This window comes from Phalacrocorax aristotelis, chromosome 23 (assembly GCF_949628215.1).
Source record: "Phalacrocorax aristotelis chromosome 23, bGulAri2.1, whole genome shotgun sequence".
NCBI lineage: Eukaryota > Metazoa > Chordata > Aves > Suliformes > Phalacrocoracidae > Phalacrocorax > Phalacrocorax aristotelis.
The window spans coordinates 6667490-6684044 of record NC_134298.1 but is presented as its reverse complement, the minus strand read 5'-3'; the positions used below and the strand labels follow the sequence as shown (position 1 = coordinate 6684044).

The following is a 16555-nucleotide window of genomic DNA, read 5'->3' as shown; positions in this document are numbered from 1 at the left end:
CGGTGCACACACCCCCCTCCGCGGCACTGTCACACTGGGGATGCGGCCACATGCAATCGGTCACGCACAGGGGACACATTGGCAGGGCCCCCGCACCCCCCCAACGAACGGCCTGGTGGAGAGGGGGTGCAGCCCACACCCCGTCACCCACCCCGCCGTCACACCAGCGGCACCATCGCACACCCTGACAGAGGGACACAGTCGCACACCCCATGCCACGTGCTGTCTCACACCTGCGTCACACCCATGTCATACCCCTGGCACGCCCCGACGCCCTGTCCCCTGGCACACCCACGTGGCTCCCCCATCCAGCCCAGCGCCCCGGCAGCCTTGGGGCACACGGGACTGTCCCCGCCGTGGTGCCCCTCCTCAGTGTCCCCTCCACGGGGGGAACATGCTCAGGTGTGGGGTGACCCACCCACGGCCCACCCAGCCCAGCTCTCCGCACCCCGTCGCAGCGTGGGAACAGGCTGGGGGTGGGTGCAGGATCCCCCACCCTGGCGCGGGCACCCCCTGGGGCTGGGGCCGCCCTGCGGGCAGGGCCGGGCAGGTCGGGGCAGCTGCCTGCCCCCCGCGCTGCCTGCCAGGCCGGGAACAGGCCCTGCCGGGCTGGCAAGCTGGGGCAGGTGCCGGGGCAGGGCAGGGTGGGACGTGGCACCCGCCCAGGGCAGAGCTGCCATGCCCCCTGCCCGCTGGGTGCCAAGCACCCATCCTGCACGGGCCCTGAAGCCCCCAGCCCACCACAAGCAGCTGGGGGGGCACTGGAGCCAGGACCCACTCTGCACCCCTCCGGGCACGGCAACGGTGGTGACAGCAACGGGGTGACAGCTCCCGTGTACCCCCACAATTGCCGTTCTCCAGGGTTCACTCCCTACAAACCTGCTGCCCTGTGACAGGGTGGGACAGTGGTAACAGCTGGGGGGACACGGCGGGTGACCCCGTAGCCCCTGCAGGCAGAGCCGGGGAGTTTGGGGAGGGATGGAGGGACGTGGGTCCCGGCAGCTCCCGCTTTGTTCGCACTTCGTTCCCGCTTCGCCTCCACCCAGCAGTTGCTTGGCAACTCCATCCGTGTGGCCGCGGGAAAGCAGCAAAACGTGTCCCCACATCCCCATCCCCGGCTGCACGGGGCACCGGTGCCATGGCACGGCACGGCACGGCACAGCCAGCACGGCCCTCCTTTGCCCCATGGCACCTCCACCTGCCCCGCTAGGCCCCAGCGCTCAGACCTCCCCACATCCCACCTGAGACCCCAAAACACACCCACCCGGCCAAGCTGCTCTGTCCCCTCTGCCCGTGGCGGCCAGACGAGGGTGCCCAGCCCCGGGCGTGAGTGGTGCCCGCTGGCCGGGCTGTGCCTGCATGGAGAGGGGCTGCTCCTGACGGCAGAGGCTGGGGGAGGCAGGAGGGGAAACTGAGGCATGGAAAGGCAGGAGGAGCAGGCGGCAGTGGGGCTGCGGCCGGGCAATGTGGGCAGGAGACACCTGGAGCATCATGCAGTGCCGATGGCCGCGCTCTCCCCCGGGAAACATGCCCCAGATCCGGGCCCATCGTCTCGGCCCAGCTCCTCTCCCCCGGCTCAGCACGGACGGGGACACTGCTGGCGCAGAGCGAGCTATTAGCTTAATTAATTTGCTGTTATTTCTCCTAACGAGCTGGGATCTGGAGCAGGCGCTTCCCTCCCAAAGCCTGCGCCTCCATTTGCAGCCGCGTTGCGTTCCCCCGCCCTGGCAGCCAAGCGGGGGGTGCGAAGCCTCCAGGCACTGCTCAAAACAGACCTTGTGTAGGAGGGAAAAATTACACCGAGGGAAAAATCCCTCCCCGAGCCAGCGCCTTAACCCACTTCCCGGGTGCAGCGCTGGGAGAGGGGATCTCAGCATTTGGGGAAGGGGAGAGCGCCTAGTCCAGGGGCTTCTCACCCAGCAGTTTCTCCATGCAGTCCCTGCGATGGTGCAGGCTGGCCCGTGGACCAGGCTCAGCCCTGAGCCCTCTGCCAGGGAGGGAAACTGAGGCAGAGGTGCTGGTGAGGGAAGGGGCAGCACAGCGGTGGGGGCGGGAGATCGAGGGCTCCTGCCTCTGCTGCCGGCTGGGCTCTGGGACCCCGACCCCGCCGCTGGCAGCAAGGGCAGGAGCTGGGAAGAGCTGCAGGGAGCAGAGGAAAGGGGCCGGGACAGGACACAAAGGGGGAGCTGAGGTCCCCCTGCCCTCCCCAGCCACCCTCACACCACAGCGTTGGCACCTGCCACATCCTTCCCCCTCCCCAGGCAAGCCACGGGCAGCCCAGGGCCGGCTGCAGGAGAGCAGAACCCCACCACGGTGCTCCCTTGGTACCCCCCTGTGATCAGGAGGGTGCAGGAGCAGGGTACGTGTCACCCACCCACCCGTTTGCCGTGGGAAGCTGGGCCGCGGGCCAGGGGGAGGCTGTGGCGGTGGCGCCGAGGCGGAGGGAGGCAGCGCGGCGCAGAAGCGCGCAGGCGGCAGCTCCCACACCACCTACACACCAGTTGTTCCTTTCCCCCACCCCGAGCCAGCGAGCGAGGCTGCAGGGAGAGGAGGGGGCTCGCTTCCACACCGAGCCCCGCCGCCGGGGCAGAGCCGGGCTTGGGGACGGGCTGCAGCTGCTCCCCGGGGACGCGGGGGCGAGGGCGGCTGGCGCCGGCTGCAGAGGAGCCGCTCTTCCAGTCCCACGAGGAGCTCCTGGAAAAGGGAGAGCGGCTCCCGGTGTGCGCGGTGGAAGGGATGCCGGTGGTCCTGGGGGAAACGCATGCTGTCCCTGCAGGTCTCAACCCAAGGAAAGAGAGACAGAGAGCTGGCTGCTTTCTAAAACGTATTCTCATCTGCGTGCCGATACAATGCTGGTTACAAATGTGCACTCCTAAGGGACAGGAATCCGAATAAACATAACCAAAAATCCATCACAGTGTTTGTAAGGTCCAGGACTTCAGTCACGCGACCGATATGTTAACGATACATTTCAGCCTTAAGGCAGAGAAACAGTTACATTTAAAGCATAAGGGATTTCTGCTTTTAAAATGTCGCTTTGACGTCTGAAATCAGGTACAAAAGGTCATCGAGTGACAAATAACAAACAAAGAAGGTATTTCTGCTGGAGAGCTGGGCATGCACGGGAAGACCTCAACCAGAGAGCGGGCAGGTGGGCTGCTGGGCACCCCTCCCTCGCCACAGATGGGGGCTCGGAGGCCAAGATGCCGCTTGCTTGGAGCGGTGACGCTCCCCCTCTCGCCACGCGGCCTGCGCCAGCAGCTGGCACTTCCCCACGCTGCCCCAGCACGTGCTCGGGGCGAGCGGCAGGAATCGGCAGCCGGCCCTGCCAACTTTCCTAACGCAATTTGCAAACGGTTGCGAGGACACGGCCAAGCCCGAGCGTGGCCGGGAGCCGGAGCCGCTGCGCCTGCTGCGGTGCCGGTGGGATGCGTGCTACAGAGAGGCGGCACAGCGCTGCGGCGCGGGCGAGCCAGCCGGGCCCGGCTCAGCACATTCAGCCCTGCGGTGCCAGTCGCCCTGGCAGATCGGCCTCCGAATGCTAGCGGGGGAAACGAGGCTGCCGAGGTCCCCGGGGAGAAGGCTGGTTTATGGGGTGGCAGACGCAGGGCTGAGGCGCTTCCTCCTGGGGATGGGAGCCCAGGCTGGGTGCACCGGGGCGGGTTACAACACCCCCTTCCACTTCCACAGCAGCAACACCCAAGCGCTAGGAGCAAGTTGCTCCCTCTGCTTGCCCCGTCTAGCTGGTTTGTCTGCTGGCAGGGCTGTTCTGGCAGCGTCGAGGTGCCTGGACGCTCATAAACCTCCCTCTCTGCCGATTTGGCAGAGGCGCAGGAGGCCGGTGGAAATCTCCCCCCTGCTCTGCAAGGTGCGCTCGTGGCAGCGGGGAAGGGGGTCGGTCGCCCTGTGCTCGCACGCACAGACTCCCAGCAGATGCGAGCTGAGAGCTTGCACGCTCACAGAAACACAAGTTACCAACAGGGCTTGTTCGGAAAAAGAAACGGGAGGAGCTTCTAAATTAAGTGGTGACTGTACAGCCAGCGCGTTCCTGACTGACTCCTATCGCTCAGCTGCCCTTCCTATGCTTAAACAACGGCAGAAATAAACTTGCTAATTTAAAAAGAGAATTGAAATGAAGAATTAACTTATCGGCTGTCGCCACGGGGGGCAAGGGGATGTTACGTTCCGGTTAGCCAGACAAACAAATTCAGAATACCCAAAAGAAACAAATCAGCTTTACTGAGGGAGCTGGTTCATTTCTTAAATAAAAACAGAGACCACAATCAAGCCAGTCGAGTTTAACATCACAGAGAGGGAAAAGGGCAGACGTTTAGTAAAAGAGAGAAGTTGCGAGAACTTGTGGCCAAGGGCCGACTCCGGGGGTTGATTCTTCGGTGACCTCTGCGCCCCAGGGAGGGAGGGGGAAGGAGGGCAGATCAGCAGCTGCGAGATGGTTTTCGGGAGGGCACCAGTAAAACCAGAGAGGGAAGGTGCCTGGCCCTGAGCACAAGACGGTGCAGCTGATTTCATCCCGCTGCCTCACCTACGCCCAGGGAAGGAGCCTTTCCCAAGAAGGAGCTTCCTCCTTGCCGAGGTGCCGAGTCTGGCGTTGGGATCCCCCTGGCCGCATCCCTACGTGTTGCTCCTCTCCTTTGACTTTTCACCTTTGCTGTCCTGGTTGGGAAGAGGAAAGAGAAGCAGAGGCTTAGGCTGCCCCAGCACAAACGCTGCGTGGGGGCTGCAGCTCTGATCACCAGGGTCCTGCGAGCAAACACCCTCCACGCCTGGGTGCCACAAGGCGCCCACCGCCCACCCGCGCCGCCGGCTTCCTCCGTGCCCGCTCTGGGCATGAGCGGCTCCCTTCAGCCAAGCTCTCCTCCTGGTTAAATGTTTTTCCATCATGAGGCCTTTCAAAGGGCACCTTGATCAGATGATCTCACAGTGGATTTACAAACGCTGCATGTTTCCCAGCCCTCTAACATGCTGCACGCCGCCTCCCCGCGTACAGGGAAACAACCGGCACATGCCTGCCCGGGCCTGGGCTTGCCGTGATTCAGGCTTGCTCAGCTCCCATACGCTAAGCGAGGTATTAAAAAGGAAACTAAACACACACGTGGCAGTCTGGCGTGCACGCACACGCACAGCTCACAGCACTGGAGCGAGAAAACCGTTCCCAGCGCAGAGAAATGGCTCTCCTATCTGGAAAGCCTTTAAGCCTGCTGCCTGAGTTACATACTGCTAAGGTCTCAACATTTATTCTTCCAAAGTCATTCCCTCCTAGCTTAGGACTGGATTTTTCTCTCTTTCTAGTGTTCTGTTTTCTACCCTGAGCAAATAAAAAAACAAAGCAAGAGTCAACTTTGGACTTACTTTTTACGTGGGTTTAGTTTTAAAGTATTTAGAAACTCAAATTAACTGGAGCCCTGCTTACCACCTGCAACGAGAAGCTGAGGTTTGGGACATGTCAAAGATTAGACAGTTTAAGATTTCCTGGCAACAACATATTTCTTGGATGGGAGAGGGAGACCGCAGCACGGCGCACACCCCAACAGTACAGCATCACACACGCGCACACTCACGCCGAGGGGACGGTACCTCAGGAGGCGGTGGCTTGATAGTCACAGGCTGGGACGTCCTTCGAGGTGGAGAAGGCTTGGGCTGCACTTGCTGCTGGACAGTGTTGTAGTACGTGACCCCTCCGTACACCTGGGACTGGGCCTGCATTCCCCAGAGAGCAGAAGGGTCAGCGCTTTTCGCTGTGGGGGGCGTGGAAAGCTGCATCCCCTGCGAGAGCACCACGTGTCTCAGACAGCCTTCACAGCATGCAACCGGGCTGTGAAAAGGTGCCACCGCCTAGCACCAAAGGGGAGCAGCCACAAGGAGATGGGGGTTCATTTGTGCTGCGCTCCCCAAGGCTATGAAGAACAGCAGCACTTACAACTCCCAGAGGACCCTCGCCCACCCCTGACCCTGACCAGGGCCTCCCCGCTCTCGGCAGGGTGGGCAGGCACAGGCTGCAGCAACCTGCAGCCACGCCGGAGCGAAGTTTGTGGCAGATGGGTCTCCTCTGCCCTGCAGAGTTTCCCAACTGCCATATAACGCCTGTGCTTTGCAACAGCGGCAGACCAGGCAGGTAACAGTTCCCCTTCACACCTAGATTGCCTCCAGCTGCCTGCGGGCTCGGGATCTGCCCCAAAAGTGGGCTGATTCCCTGCCAGGGCAGCTGGGATCAGCCCAGGGCAGCAGGGAAGGTCAGGGAGGTCGCAGGGCTCGGGGCGTGTGCACATCTCTGGCCTGCCACTGCGTGTCAGCCGTGTGCCGCTCGCACAGCAGCCACGGGGAGCGTCGGGTTCGTCATCACGATGCCCACAGAGATTTGCCTCCTCGCTGCCCAGCAGCTACTGCGGGACTCAGAGGTCGGACATCGAGCAGGAAAAGCCAGCCCTGTGCTGGTCACACCAAAGGCCTTCCCGGCTGGTGCCGAAGAACAGCAGCAGCCAGTTTCCAGCCTCCATCTCAAACAGGAAGGACTGCCAAAGCAATTTTCAAGGTGTCCTTGGCTTAGCATGGACCGGGAGGGGGCATAGTGCTTCACAGGCGCCTGGTGGGCTGTTCCCCCGTTCTGCAGGGGAACACCTAGATTCTGAGATCCACCAGTACGGGCATTTCATCCACTAAACCTAAAATCCAGGGTAGCGGCAGAGCAGACATGGGAGTAGTCTTTTTCAGCTACCCATCCCAAGCAGAGAGAGGGATGACAGGCAACACGCTCCCACCACGGAGCAGCCCAGCTGCTCCACATCCTCCCCCAGGAAACCTCAGAGGATGTACCCAAATGCCACAGGACCCCATCTGCTCTCAACGGCTCCTGCTCAGGAAGGAGACGCGCAGCGCAGCTGGCTTACCTGCGTGTTGGAATAGAGATGAGGAGGCGGCGGAGGGGGTAGTGCTCCTGGGGGGTAGGGGTAGCCAGGATTCCCAAAATTCATGACTCCAGGAGGGGAGAAGTAAGTCGGTGCAAGCAGCTGCTGCGGCGGGGGCTGGCCCGGCGGCATGGAGACTGGCGGGGGGTACAGCCCAGGGTTTGCCATGGGGGCTGGCGTCTGGTGGGGATGTAAACCTGGGAAGCGATAAAAATAAGCTGAACGTGACGCCACGTGTAAAGCCAGCGCGTCCCGCAGAGGGCTGGAGCTGCTGCAATGCCAGCAGGTCAGCATGGCTGCGCCTTCCCCGCTGCAGCAGGAAGGAGAAGCACTTTGCTCAAAGGCCTTTCCTGCAGCCACGAGATCTCAGCTCCTGCCTCCGCTTCTCAGCACAGCGGAGCACAGACCCCTCCCCGATGCCAGGATCCCGAGTCACCGGAACCAGACAAGGCCCTGGTCAGCACATCCACTTCAGGAAACAGTTTTTTGCGGGCAAAAGAGAGAACATGCCAATTCAACAGTTCTCATTTCTGCTTTTGTGATCTACAAGCAGCAGGGACTAAAGAACCAGCCTAGCACAACAGCTGGCAGAGCCAGCACCCCACTGAAGGGGAAGCGACTCAGCCAGGAGGGTCTGCACAGAACCTGCAGACATCCAGCTGGAGGCTGCCAAAACATTCGCATCACCGCGGTCCTGCACTGGCTGCAAGGGCCAGAAATGTCTGTTTTTCTTTTCTTAAAATGTATATTGATCCAGCCTCACGGCATGAGGGAAGCGGGTCTCTTCCATGTTGTAGAAACAGGGAAGATGGATTCCCCCAGCGACAAAGGCTGTGCAAATCCAGAATTATCTGCTCCCCAGCACAGGCTGAGCTGCCCCAGGGCACAACCGCAACGTCAGTACCAGCTGCCCGGTGCCCCGCTGGGGAGCTGGATCATCACCTGGATGAGGGAGGTGCATTTCTGGCTGTACGATCATCCCTTGGGGCGGCAGCGGGGCTGGGTTCTCACTGTGGGTGTAGATTGGTCCCTGGAATTGTACTGCAACACACAACAGTCGGTAAGGAAAAGCTCCACTGGATTTTATTCTATTGCAGCAAGCCACACGCACACCCCAGCCAGCTACCGTTACGGCACTTGAATGCAGTGCTGCAAGCTACATTCCCATCGGCACACGCAGTCTACCAGGCTCACAGATGATACGTACTCGCAACAGAAAAGCCTCCTACCCCCTTTACAAAGCAGGAGAATACTCAGGGAATTTCTTCTCCAACACTCTAAATGCTGGAGTAAATTCCCAATCTGTCCTCGGTCTTGTTCTGTAATTCTCCCCGCTCTTAAATGTCAAAGATGTTGCTCTGATTTCAAGTTAATTTTAAATCCTAGTTCTCATGAAGAAAAGCAGTGTCCTAGAGAGCCTGCGCACAGGGAGGGAGGCGGTAACGCTGGTTGTATTTATGTGGGTTTAAACACCAACCAGGGAGGCTCAGAGCAGCTTTTCATACGAGATGATGCAGCGACGCTATTAACAAAGGAAAGGGAAGACAAAGCCCCTGATCTGCCCGACCCTAACAGGAGTAGGGGGACTCCTGCTCCAGCTGCTCAGGTCTGAGCACCCACGGAACCTCAGGAGCAGGAGGGAAACACTCACGTGGGTCGTAGTAGTGCCCTTCCATGATGCTGATGTGCATGGGGGGGGCAGGCTCCGGCACCGGTGGTCTCTGCCGCTGCGACGAGTAGCGCTTCACGCGGCCCCCCTGCACCGCCTGAAAGAGTCCAGAGGCATCGGTGAGGGTCAGCGTGTGGAGCAGGAGCCCTCCCTCCAGCAAGGGAGCACCGACCCGCTCCCCGCCAGCCCCTGCAAACCTCCAGCTGCGTCACACCCTAAGAACCACGAACACTCACAAAAGGGAAAGGCCGCGGCGTCACAGGCAGCCTCTAATTACTACAACCCAGAAACAAATAAATGCCGGGCTTCCGCGCTTCCAAAAGCAAGAGTCACACTCCATGCAACAAGCTTTACCATTTCCTCCATCCTGTTAAACTGAGGCGGTGGCCCAGTTCCCACGTGCATATGGTTTGGAATACCTGAGGAAGAAACAAACTGGTCATTATGGTTTGCATTTGGTCCCAGTAAAGAGCCACCTCACCCGCCGAGGGGGCTGCCAGGAGGCGCCTGTCATCGCTGGCCGTATGAGCGCCGGCAGCCTGGGGATGTTGTTGCACTACAAAGAGGCACAGCTCTTGCTTTCATGGCGGGAAACCTCTTCTAACAATTTCATCTCTTAGGTGACAATTTTAAATATTTCAGTAGAAATTAGAAGCTGTTGTGCCACTGTACAGTCATCTACGCTGCTCAACACCTTTTAAATCTTCTTTAAAAAAAGAGAAATAATAATCCTCGGCTTGAAATCCAGGTCCTGATCTAAGCCCTGGTCCTGCGGCGACAAGGACCTCATCAGAATAGAAACAAGGATCCACGTGGGACTGGCTAAGCTGCAGTTCAAACTCTCTACAGGGCGTAACCACTTTTATCGTGGGCTCCTTTTAATTCGAACGACAAAGTTACAGCGCACATTTAAAACCACAACGCCAAACTGATCACAGGCGATTCCAGGGGAGCAGGAGTGGACAAAACAAACCTGAAAAGCGCCCACAGATCACTGACATTGCAAATGTACGCACAGGCATACGCTGTGCACAGACAGAATGGCCCAATGATGGCTCATCTAGCCAAATGTCTCCCAGAATTAACTCCCACCTTCTCTGCTGGGAAGAAACAAAGCGACAGTAGAGTAATACGTCCTTCCTGCAGGCAGAAAGTGGTCTCCTACCTGCAGACTAGAGCTGCCTCATGGTAAATTTGTTAAGATGCTTTATTTTTAAGCATTAAAAGTACATAATCTCAGCTGCAAATCACGGCACTTTTGAACTCTCATTCTACTGGCATGTTTAAAGCCTGTCTACTCACATCCACGGTCGAGACCATGGGTCTGTTCACACAAAGATTTTACCAGTCACATCAGTGCAAGATGACTTATGGTTTCATGACCTAAACCTCAGGAGATGCTTATGAAAGTAGCAAGTTGCTTTCTTCAACTTGCTCCAGTTTTATTTCCCTCGGGAAGGACTCTAATGCTCCCCAGAAAAGTCTCTAATTCTGCAAAGAGATAATTATACCTGAATGACCTCTCGCATGGACGCTCAACTAGAACTCACACGGGGGTAACTCTGCCACATATCCCTCCCTCAGCCCCCCTGCCTGCTGCTGCCAACAGAGCAGCTTCCTCCTACCAGGCACAAATGCATTTGCCAATCCAAGTCAGGTGTTAGCTAGTGGCAACCAAATCTCAACGCCAGGAAAGAAGCTGATAAACAGAGGAAAGTTCTCTCCTGTTCCTGAGCAGGACATTACAGGAGCCTCATTATTCCTTACCCTCACCTGCCAACCGAGCACAACACTCCTTATCTGCTGAACTCTGATCCCTGCTGCAGCAGCTGCTCTCACCGTGATTCACGCTGCAGGAAGTCCCTGCTGCCTGTTCCACACACGGGCCTTTGGCTTCACTGAACCTTCCCCATTCTCAACACAAAACAAGGCAGAGAGAGGGAAAGGATCTAGCTTTATATCCTTCCTGGCCTGAATTCAATTAACCTGCACCAGAATGTTTAATTTCTCCTTTTTCTGTTCTGTTTTGTCCCCTCCAACCATCTCCGCTGCACCTTCTTAACAGCATGCACTTCCATCACACACCTACGCTGAGGCTGGACTAAGGCAGAGCCGATTCAGCTCTGACCGAGTACGCGAATGCAGAATTGCATTTGGCTGCGGCTGCAGTGGAAAAACCAACAGGCTGCACCCACTTACCCCTCAGCTCCCGGGGCTGTATGAACTGCGACTGCCCCGGAGTCCAGTTCTGCTCAGTGAGATTCATTTGGGTCATCTCTTGCTCAAGTCCATCCAAGCTGGATTCTACCGGTGACTCCCAGTTACTGCTCTTGGCTGGTGGGGGGGACGTCTCGGCTTGCACAGGTTTTGGAGGCACAGGAGTCAGCCCTTCTGAAGCGGGCACTTCATCTGCCAGCTTCCCTGCATCCCCAGCTTTGATTCTGGTCCTTCTTGCCCGGGAATAAGACTTCTTTTCAATTGGTCTGTCTGGCGGTGGCTGTGCAGCATCAGCAGCCGTGGCTTGGTTTTCCAAAGCAACCTCCTCCTTCACCGGGCTGCCGTGGACATGTGCCGCTTCCATCTCGGGTGACTTGTCTCTTGGTGGGGTTTGCTCTGCACGCTTTGCTCGATAGTTGCTCTCCTGTTTCACTTGCTCGCCATTACGAGACAGATGCTGGACGTTTGCTTCCGAAGCTCGGTAGCTTGGACGGGTCTCTTTGTAGCCCCCCATCCTCGGGTAGTTCCTCGGTGGGGGCATCCTCCCTGTGCCTGCAGAGCTCCTGTTGGTGAAGGTTCGGGGGGGAGCTGAAGTGCTGTCTGCACCTTGGTGCCTTGGGGGCTTATTTGGCCTCTCGTTGGACCAGTTTGGGTCTCGCTGAGGAGGACTCCCAAACCTGAAGGAGAAAAATAGTGCAAACGACTGGAAAGAAACCCCTGGGTGAGATGTACTGCTGTGCCAGGGAACCCCTCTCCTGTACGCAGCGTGCAGAATTCCCAGGACCAGCATCCCACCCTGGGGCCAAAGCCAACAACAGGGCTTTCCCCCTTCAGGCCTTCAGACCTGTCATTTGAAGCGCCTGGCACAAAGGCTGAGGTCTCCCTCTGGGATAAGCCACGCTCTGGTTTGACTTTGCTGCTCACCTTGGCTTGCGCATCCGCCTCGGCTTGATGTCGTCGGGGTTGTGAGCTGACCTGATGTCATAGCCATAGAGCGCGATCAGCTCCTGCCTGGTCTTGGGGGCCTGCTCGTCCTCCCGGAATTTGTCGTGCTCCCACCGGCCCTCGTCCTTCCACAGCTTCCGCTGACGACCCTTTGGCCTGAAACAGTTACACAGGGAGGACCAAGAGGTTCTTGCAAAGCCAAGGAGATGGGGCAGCTTCAAGCAGCCCCACACACAGAGACGGAGTGTTCCTAGGGCAGGGTGGGCACAGGAGGGAGCGTCTCTTCTTCCTCCCACCCTTCCCACCCAGCAGCTGCTGGTCTACCCACTGCTACTTCTGAAAAGCAGCAAGAAGGGCCACTGCTCATTGGCAAGAAGGCTTCTGTGTGGGTTTTTTTTGCAATACCCTCAGCCTCTCCTTCAAAACAAACAGCCAAGATGTCCTGGCAAGACACTGAAGCACAAACCCTCCTTGCTGATGCCTTCCCAGTGCTGCACACCGAAGCAAGGAGCCGTGCTGCCAAACGCTGGCCTGGGAGTTGGCCTCACCCTCCCAGAGAGAGGCAGACACGTGGGGTATGCTCACATACCTGACCTCCTCCTCCTGCGTCTGCCCTCGGAGGTCGTGCTCAAAGAAGAGCCCTTTGCGCGGGATGTAAGCCGGGTTCTTCCGATCCTCATCGTCGTCCAGGTGCTTGGGAACTTTTTTCCCGACTTTATTCTCAACAGGTTCAGTGCTCTCCTGTCAAACCAGACAGCTCTTACCACTGCAGCAGTCCCTCTGCGAGAAGCCCCGCACGGCCCAGAGAGCGCATGTTTAACACCTACCTGCCCATCCCCGCTTTGCCTCTCACCAGTTACAGCACCTTTGGAGTCAGGTTTCTCATCCCCTTTCCCTGCTTTTGCTGCTGACTCACAGGAATCATTACTATCCTGTTTCAGTTCCACTTTGGCACTTTCTTCCTCGCTGTAATCCTCTTCCTCTGCCTGAAAGAGCCCCAGTTACTCAAGCACGCACCTTTAGCAACCGGTTCCCCAGGAATCTCCCCACACAAGTCCCCAGATCTGCAGTTAGATCCCTGTTCCAGCTGTTAGAGACCTGACCCTTTCAAAGCAGAGGATTAGCTCTCAAGGTACTTCCTATCCCCGTATTTTTACAGAACAAGTAAAGACTAAACCCAACACCTCACTCCACCAGCGACATCAGATCCAACAGTCAGGCTTTCTAGAACAGAGCTGGGACCAACTCCCCGCCAAAGCCACAGCCTCTCACTGCTCCAAAAGGAAAGGGCTCATGCAAGCCAGGGAGACCAGCAAACAAGGGCCCTCAGACCGTCCCTTTCTTCCCACACCAAGGGCCCGGATCCAGCCAGCGCCGCGTTTCCAAATTCCCTGGAGTTACTCAGCTGACTCACTCTGAGCACTCTGCTCGCAGGAGCGTGACCTCACTTCACCCTCCAGGAGCCTGCAAGCCTTGCCTAGGCTGGAACTGACACTAAAAATAGCTCTGCGTGATTAACAAAAAGACTGCTCTATTTTTCTCTTTCAACACAGTGTATTTGCACATCAACTGCTCCTTTTGTTTACGTTGGGGAAACCCAGACGTGGCATTATTTTTAGGCACAGGAACAGAGTCATCCTGGCATGTCAGTGATGCAATACCCCCGCTGCTCCAACAGCCCAGCGCGCACCAGCGCTGCTCTGCTTCCGCGTGCACCAGCCTCCGGGGAGCCTCTGCGCAGGTTTCCAGGTTTGAGGGGCTGCTGCACAGTGAACACGGGGAGCCGGCCCTTACCCTCCACGTGCCGCCTCTACATCCCGCCGTGCTCCTTCCTCACTAACGGCAAAGATGAACTCACAACTGCACAGTCCTCATGAGCTTCGATTTCATCTGCCTTGTTGTTTTGTGTTTTCTCTAACTGCTGCCCCCCTCAAGACCCCCAAAACAGTTGTCTCAAGAGAAGGGTTTTCACTAGAAAACCTTAATTGTAATTATTAGAAACCAGAATTTCGCCAAACCTCCTCAAGATGTTAAAACTTACAGTTCTGAACTAAAAATCCAGGGATGGCTACAGCACCAGGCTGCTGCCCAGGCCACCTCCCAGGCACGGGCAGGGGGTCTCAGGGCACACGGGGCAGGATTTTCCCAGCACAGCCCCAGCACAGAGCTGCCAGCACTTGCATCGCGCATTACCCCTCCAGCTGCTCTATGCAGAAGACAGGGATGCTGCCTGGGATGCTTCCAACCCGGCACTTAGTTATTAATTTCAACTAATTAAAATGCAACCAGCACCCTACACTTCCTTCCACACCCTTCTTGGCCATAACAAATCCCGCTCCCAGTATCCAACATCTGAGGAAGCAGGTGGCTTTTCCCCCCCGTACATACTGGCCCTACATCCACCTCGCAGCCGCGCAGGCAGCTTCTCCACAGGGCTGGGTCCAGCACCAGCGGCCCAGCGCCGTGGCCTGTACGTGAGAGAACTGCCCGGTGAGGGGGCTCAGGCCGGGCGAGACCGCTTTCCTCTGCAGCGACAACGACCACGCTGCAGCGCAGCTCGCTCCGGGTCTCTGCCCAGCTGGTGCAAAGCACAGGAGCTGGGATCTTGAGACAAAGGCAATCGCTGCCGACGGGGTCAGTGTAAGAGAATGAAGGACACAAACTGGGTTTTGTGCTAAAATTATGCACGATGCAGTCGTTCAGCAGAACCCTTTAAGCACCAGGACAGAGATTCCTCTTACCTCAGTGTCTTCTGCGCTTTCGTAATCTGAGAGTACAGCTGCGGGGGAGAAAAAGGAGTTTGGTGTCAGGGTGGGGACAGAGACACAGCTTCTCTCCGAGCACAGCACGCCGCGCTGTGGGCGACCGCTGGCAAACACGCGCTGCACAGTCCCACCAAGGGGAAGTCAGAGGCCAGCACCAAAGCTTCCCTGACGAATACCATTGCTAGCTCACGCAGGAGGAAGCAAGGGCGAGTTGGGGGCACACTGTCCCTGCACCCCGTGTTTTCCTACTATTACAAGGTAACATTTGGGATGACAACAACCGCGGGACTATTGGAAAAGGCATTTTATCCAGTTTTTACTTTTTGCACGCAGACCGAACTTGCAGCGCCCAAGAAAGTCATTACTCACCATCTCCTTCAATGCCATCCTCGCTTTCCTGCAGAGAGAGAGGAAAGGTGTGTTAATGGAGGGGAAGGTCAGCAGCCGTGTCCCTGCGGCACCCTACCTACGATCCCAGACACGATTACAACAAGAGTTGGCCCCAGTCCTATTGCATCTGCTCTTGGAAGTTCAGCTTCAGTGACCAAGGAAAAAAGAAACAAATTCAGGGCTCCCGGTACCTTTCTCTAAGGTCCTCCTAAAGCAAGCTGTGCTGGGGGAAGGCAGCTCAAGAAAAAAAGCACAAACTGTGTGAATTGCTGGGGGTCTTCAGAGGGGAAGGAGCCACACTGACAGACAAGCCAGGCTCCCCTCCCTTGATAACAGAGAGACAGACAGCCAACTCGGGAAAGGACAAGAGGATTACTTAAAGCAGGAGCCCAGGAATAATGAGAAGATGCTGAGCAGGACCGAGCTCAGGCCGACATCTGTGAGACTCCAGTGACAGAAACACAATCCCGTGCCTGAGAGAAGATGCTGGATGAAGCAGAATGAGATCGAGACAAGTTTCTAGTAAAAGAACAGACTGATTGAACCGTGTAGTAAAAACAATCACCTCAGATCGAAAATAAAACCAGCCAACGCACAAAGGAGATAAAATCTAACACCAAAACAACCGAGCAGAGATACGCTGGGATTCGAGAAGAACTGGAAATAACCAGCGCTATAAACCCACAACAGGACAAAAATCGCACCCAGCTGTTACACGCCAGAGGAGGAGAACTGCCCCGCAGAGGTGGGGGAGAGCAGCACCACGAACTTGCTGTAAGAGGTTTTTAATGCCCTCACTTAGAAGACGGCTTGGTCAGAGCTCATCGAGATCGGAAGAGGCCTGACCGGGCAGCCAACCTGCCCACCTGCGACCCGCTGCGGGGACGACGGGACCCCCCTGCCTGGTGCTGGGGGGCTGCAGAACCCAGCTCTGCCCCGCACACATGGGGCAGGGTGGGGGGGATGTCCCCCAAATCCCGCGCCTGGTGTGTGTGTGGGTTTCCCCCCAGGTGGGCCCCCCCGCAAATGTTCCGCCTGGCGGAGGGAGTCCCCCTCAAATACCCAGCCTGGTGCTCCCTCAGCCCCCTCGCACCCCTCCGTCCCACCAACTCCCAACCACCCCCCCACTCCGAGCCCCCCAACCGCCCCACGTTCCCCCAGTTCCCCCCCCCAGCACCCCCGTCCCCTTTCCCCCCTCCCCGTACTCACACACTCGGACTCGGGCGCGCTTTTGGCCGCCCCCCCGGCGGCGCTCTCGGCCCCGCGGCCCCGCGGCCCAGCGCTGAGGGCCCCGGCGGCGCCCCGCGGCGGGCGGTGCGACGGACGGGGGGAACCGGATCCCGAACCGGAGCCGGAGCCGGATCCCGAGCGGGATCGGGCGGCGCTGGCGGCCGAATCGGCGCTGTCGGAGGCGGCCGAGTCCGAGTCGTCCTCGCTGTCCTGCGAGGCGCGCTGCCGCCGCCGGTCCGCCATCTTGGGCAGCCGCGGGGGCGGGCGGCGGCGCGGAGCACCACGGGACGGACTACACCTCCCGGCGGCCCCCGCGGCACGGGCACCGCCGCCGTCCCGGCGGCCCTTGCGGCAGCGAGGGGGCCGCTCCTTCCCCCGCTCCCCGCCCGCCTCTGTGCCCGGCAGGGGGCAGGCGA

The 16555-nt window shown here is 58.3% G+C and overlaps 1 protein-coding gene across 4 annotated transcripts; it reads right to left on the bottom strand.

Annotated features, from left to right (window-relative positions):
- Positions 1-4213: 4213 nt before the first annotated feature.
- CASC3 (CASC3 exon junction complex subunit) lies at positions 4214-16419 on the bottom strand. 4 transcript variants are annotated; one of them, XM_075117115.1, is made up of 14 exons: positions 16119-16418; positions 14889-14916; positions 14496-14533; positions 12582-12740; positions 12344-12495; positions 11734-11910; positions 10792-11486; positions 8947-9011; positions 8575-8689; positions 7866-7964; positions 6906-7120; positions 5596-5718; positions 5371-5447; positions 4214-4674 (listed from the first exon to the last, which is right to left on the bottom strand). In XM_075117115.1, the coding sequence occupies exons 1-13, from the start codon at positions 16380-16382 to the stop codon at positions 5412-5414; spliced, it is 2166 nt and encodes a 721-aa protein (XP_074973216.1). In that variant the 5' UTR covers positions 16383-16418; the 3' UTR covers positions 4214-4674; positions 5371-5411. The 4 variants fall into 4 exon arrangements, with proteins under 4 accessions (XP_074973216.1, XP_074973217.1, XP_074973219.1 ...); XM_075117116.1 differs by having other exon boundaries at positions 5371-5434; XM_075117118.1 differs by lacking the exon at positions 5371-5447 and having other exon boundaries at positions 16119-16419.
- Between the last annotated feature and the right edge of the window lie 136 nt (positions 16420-16555).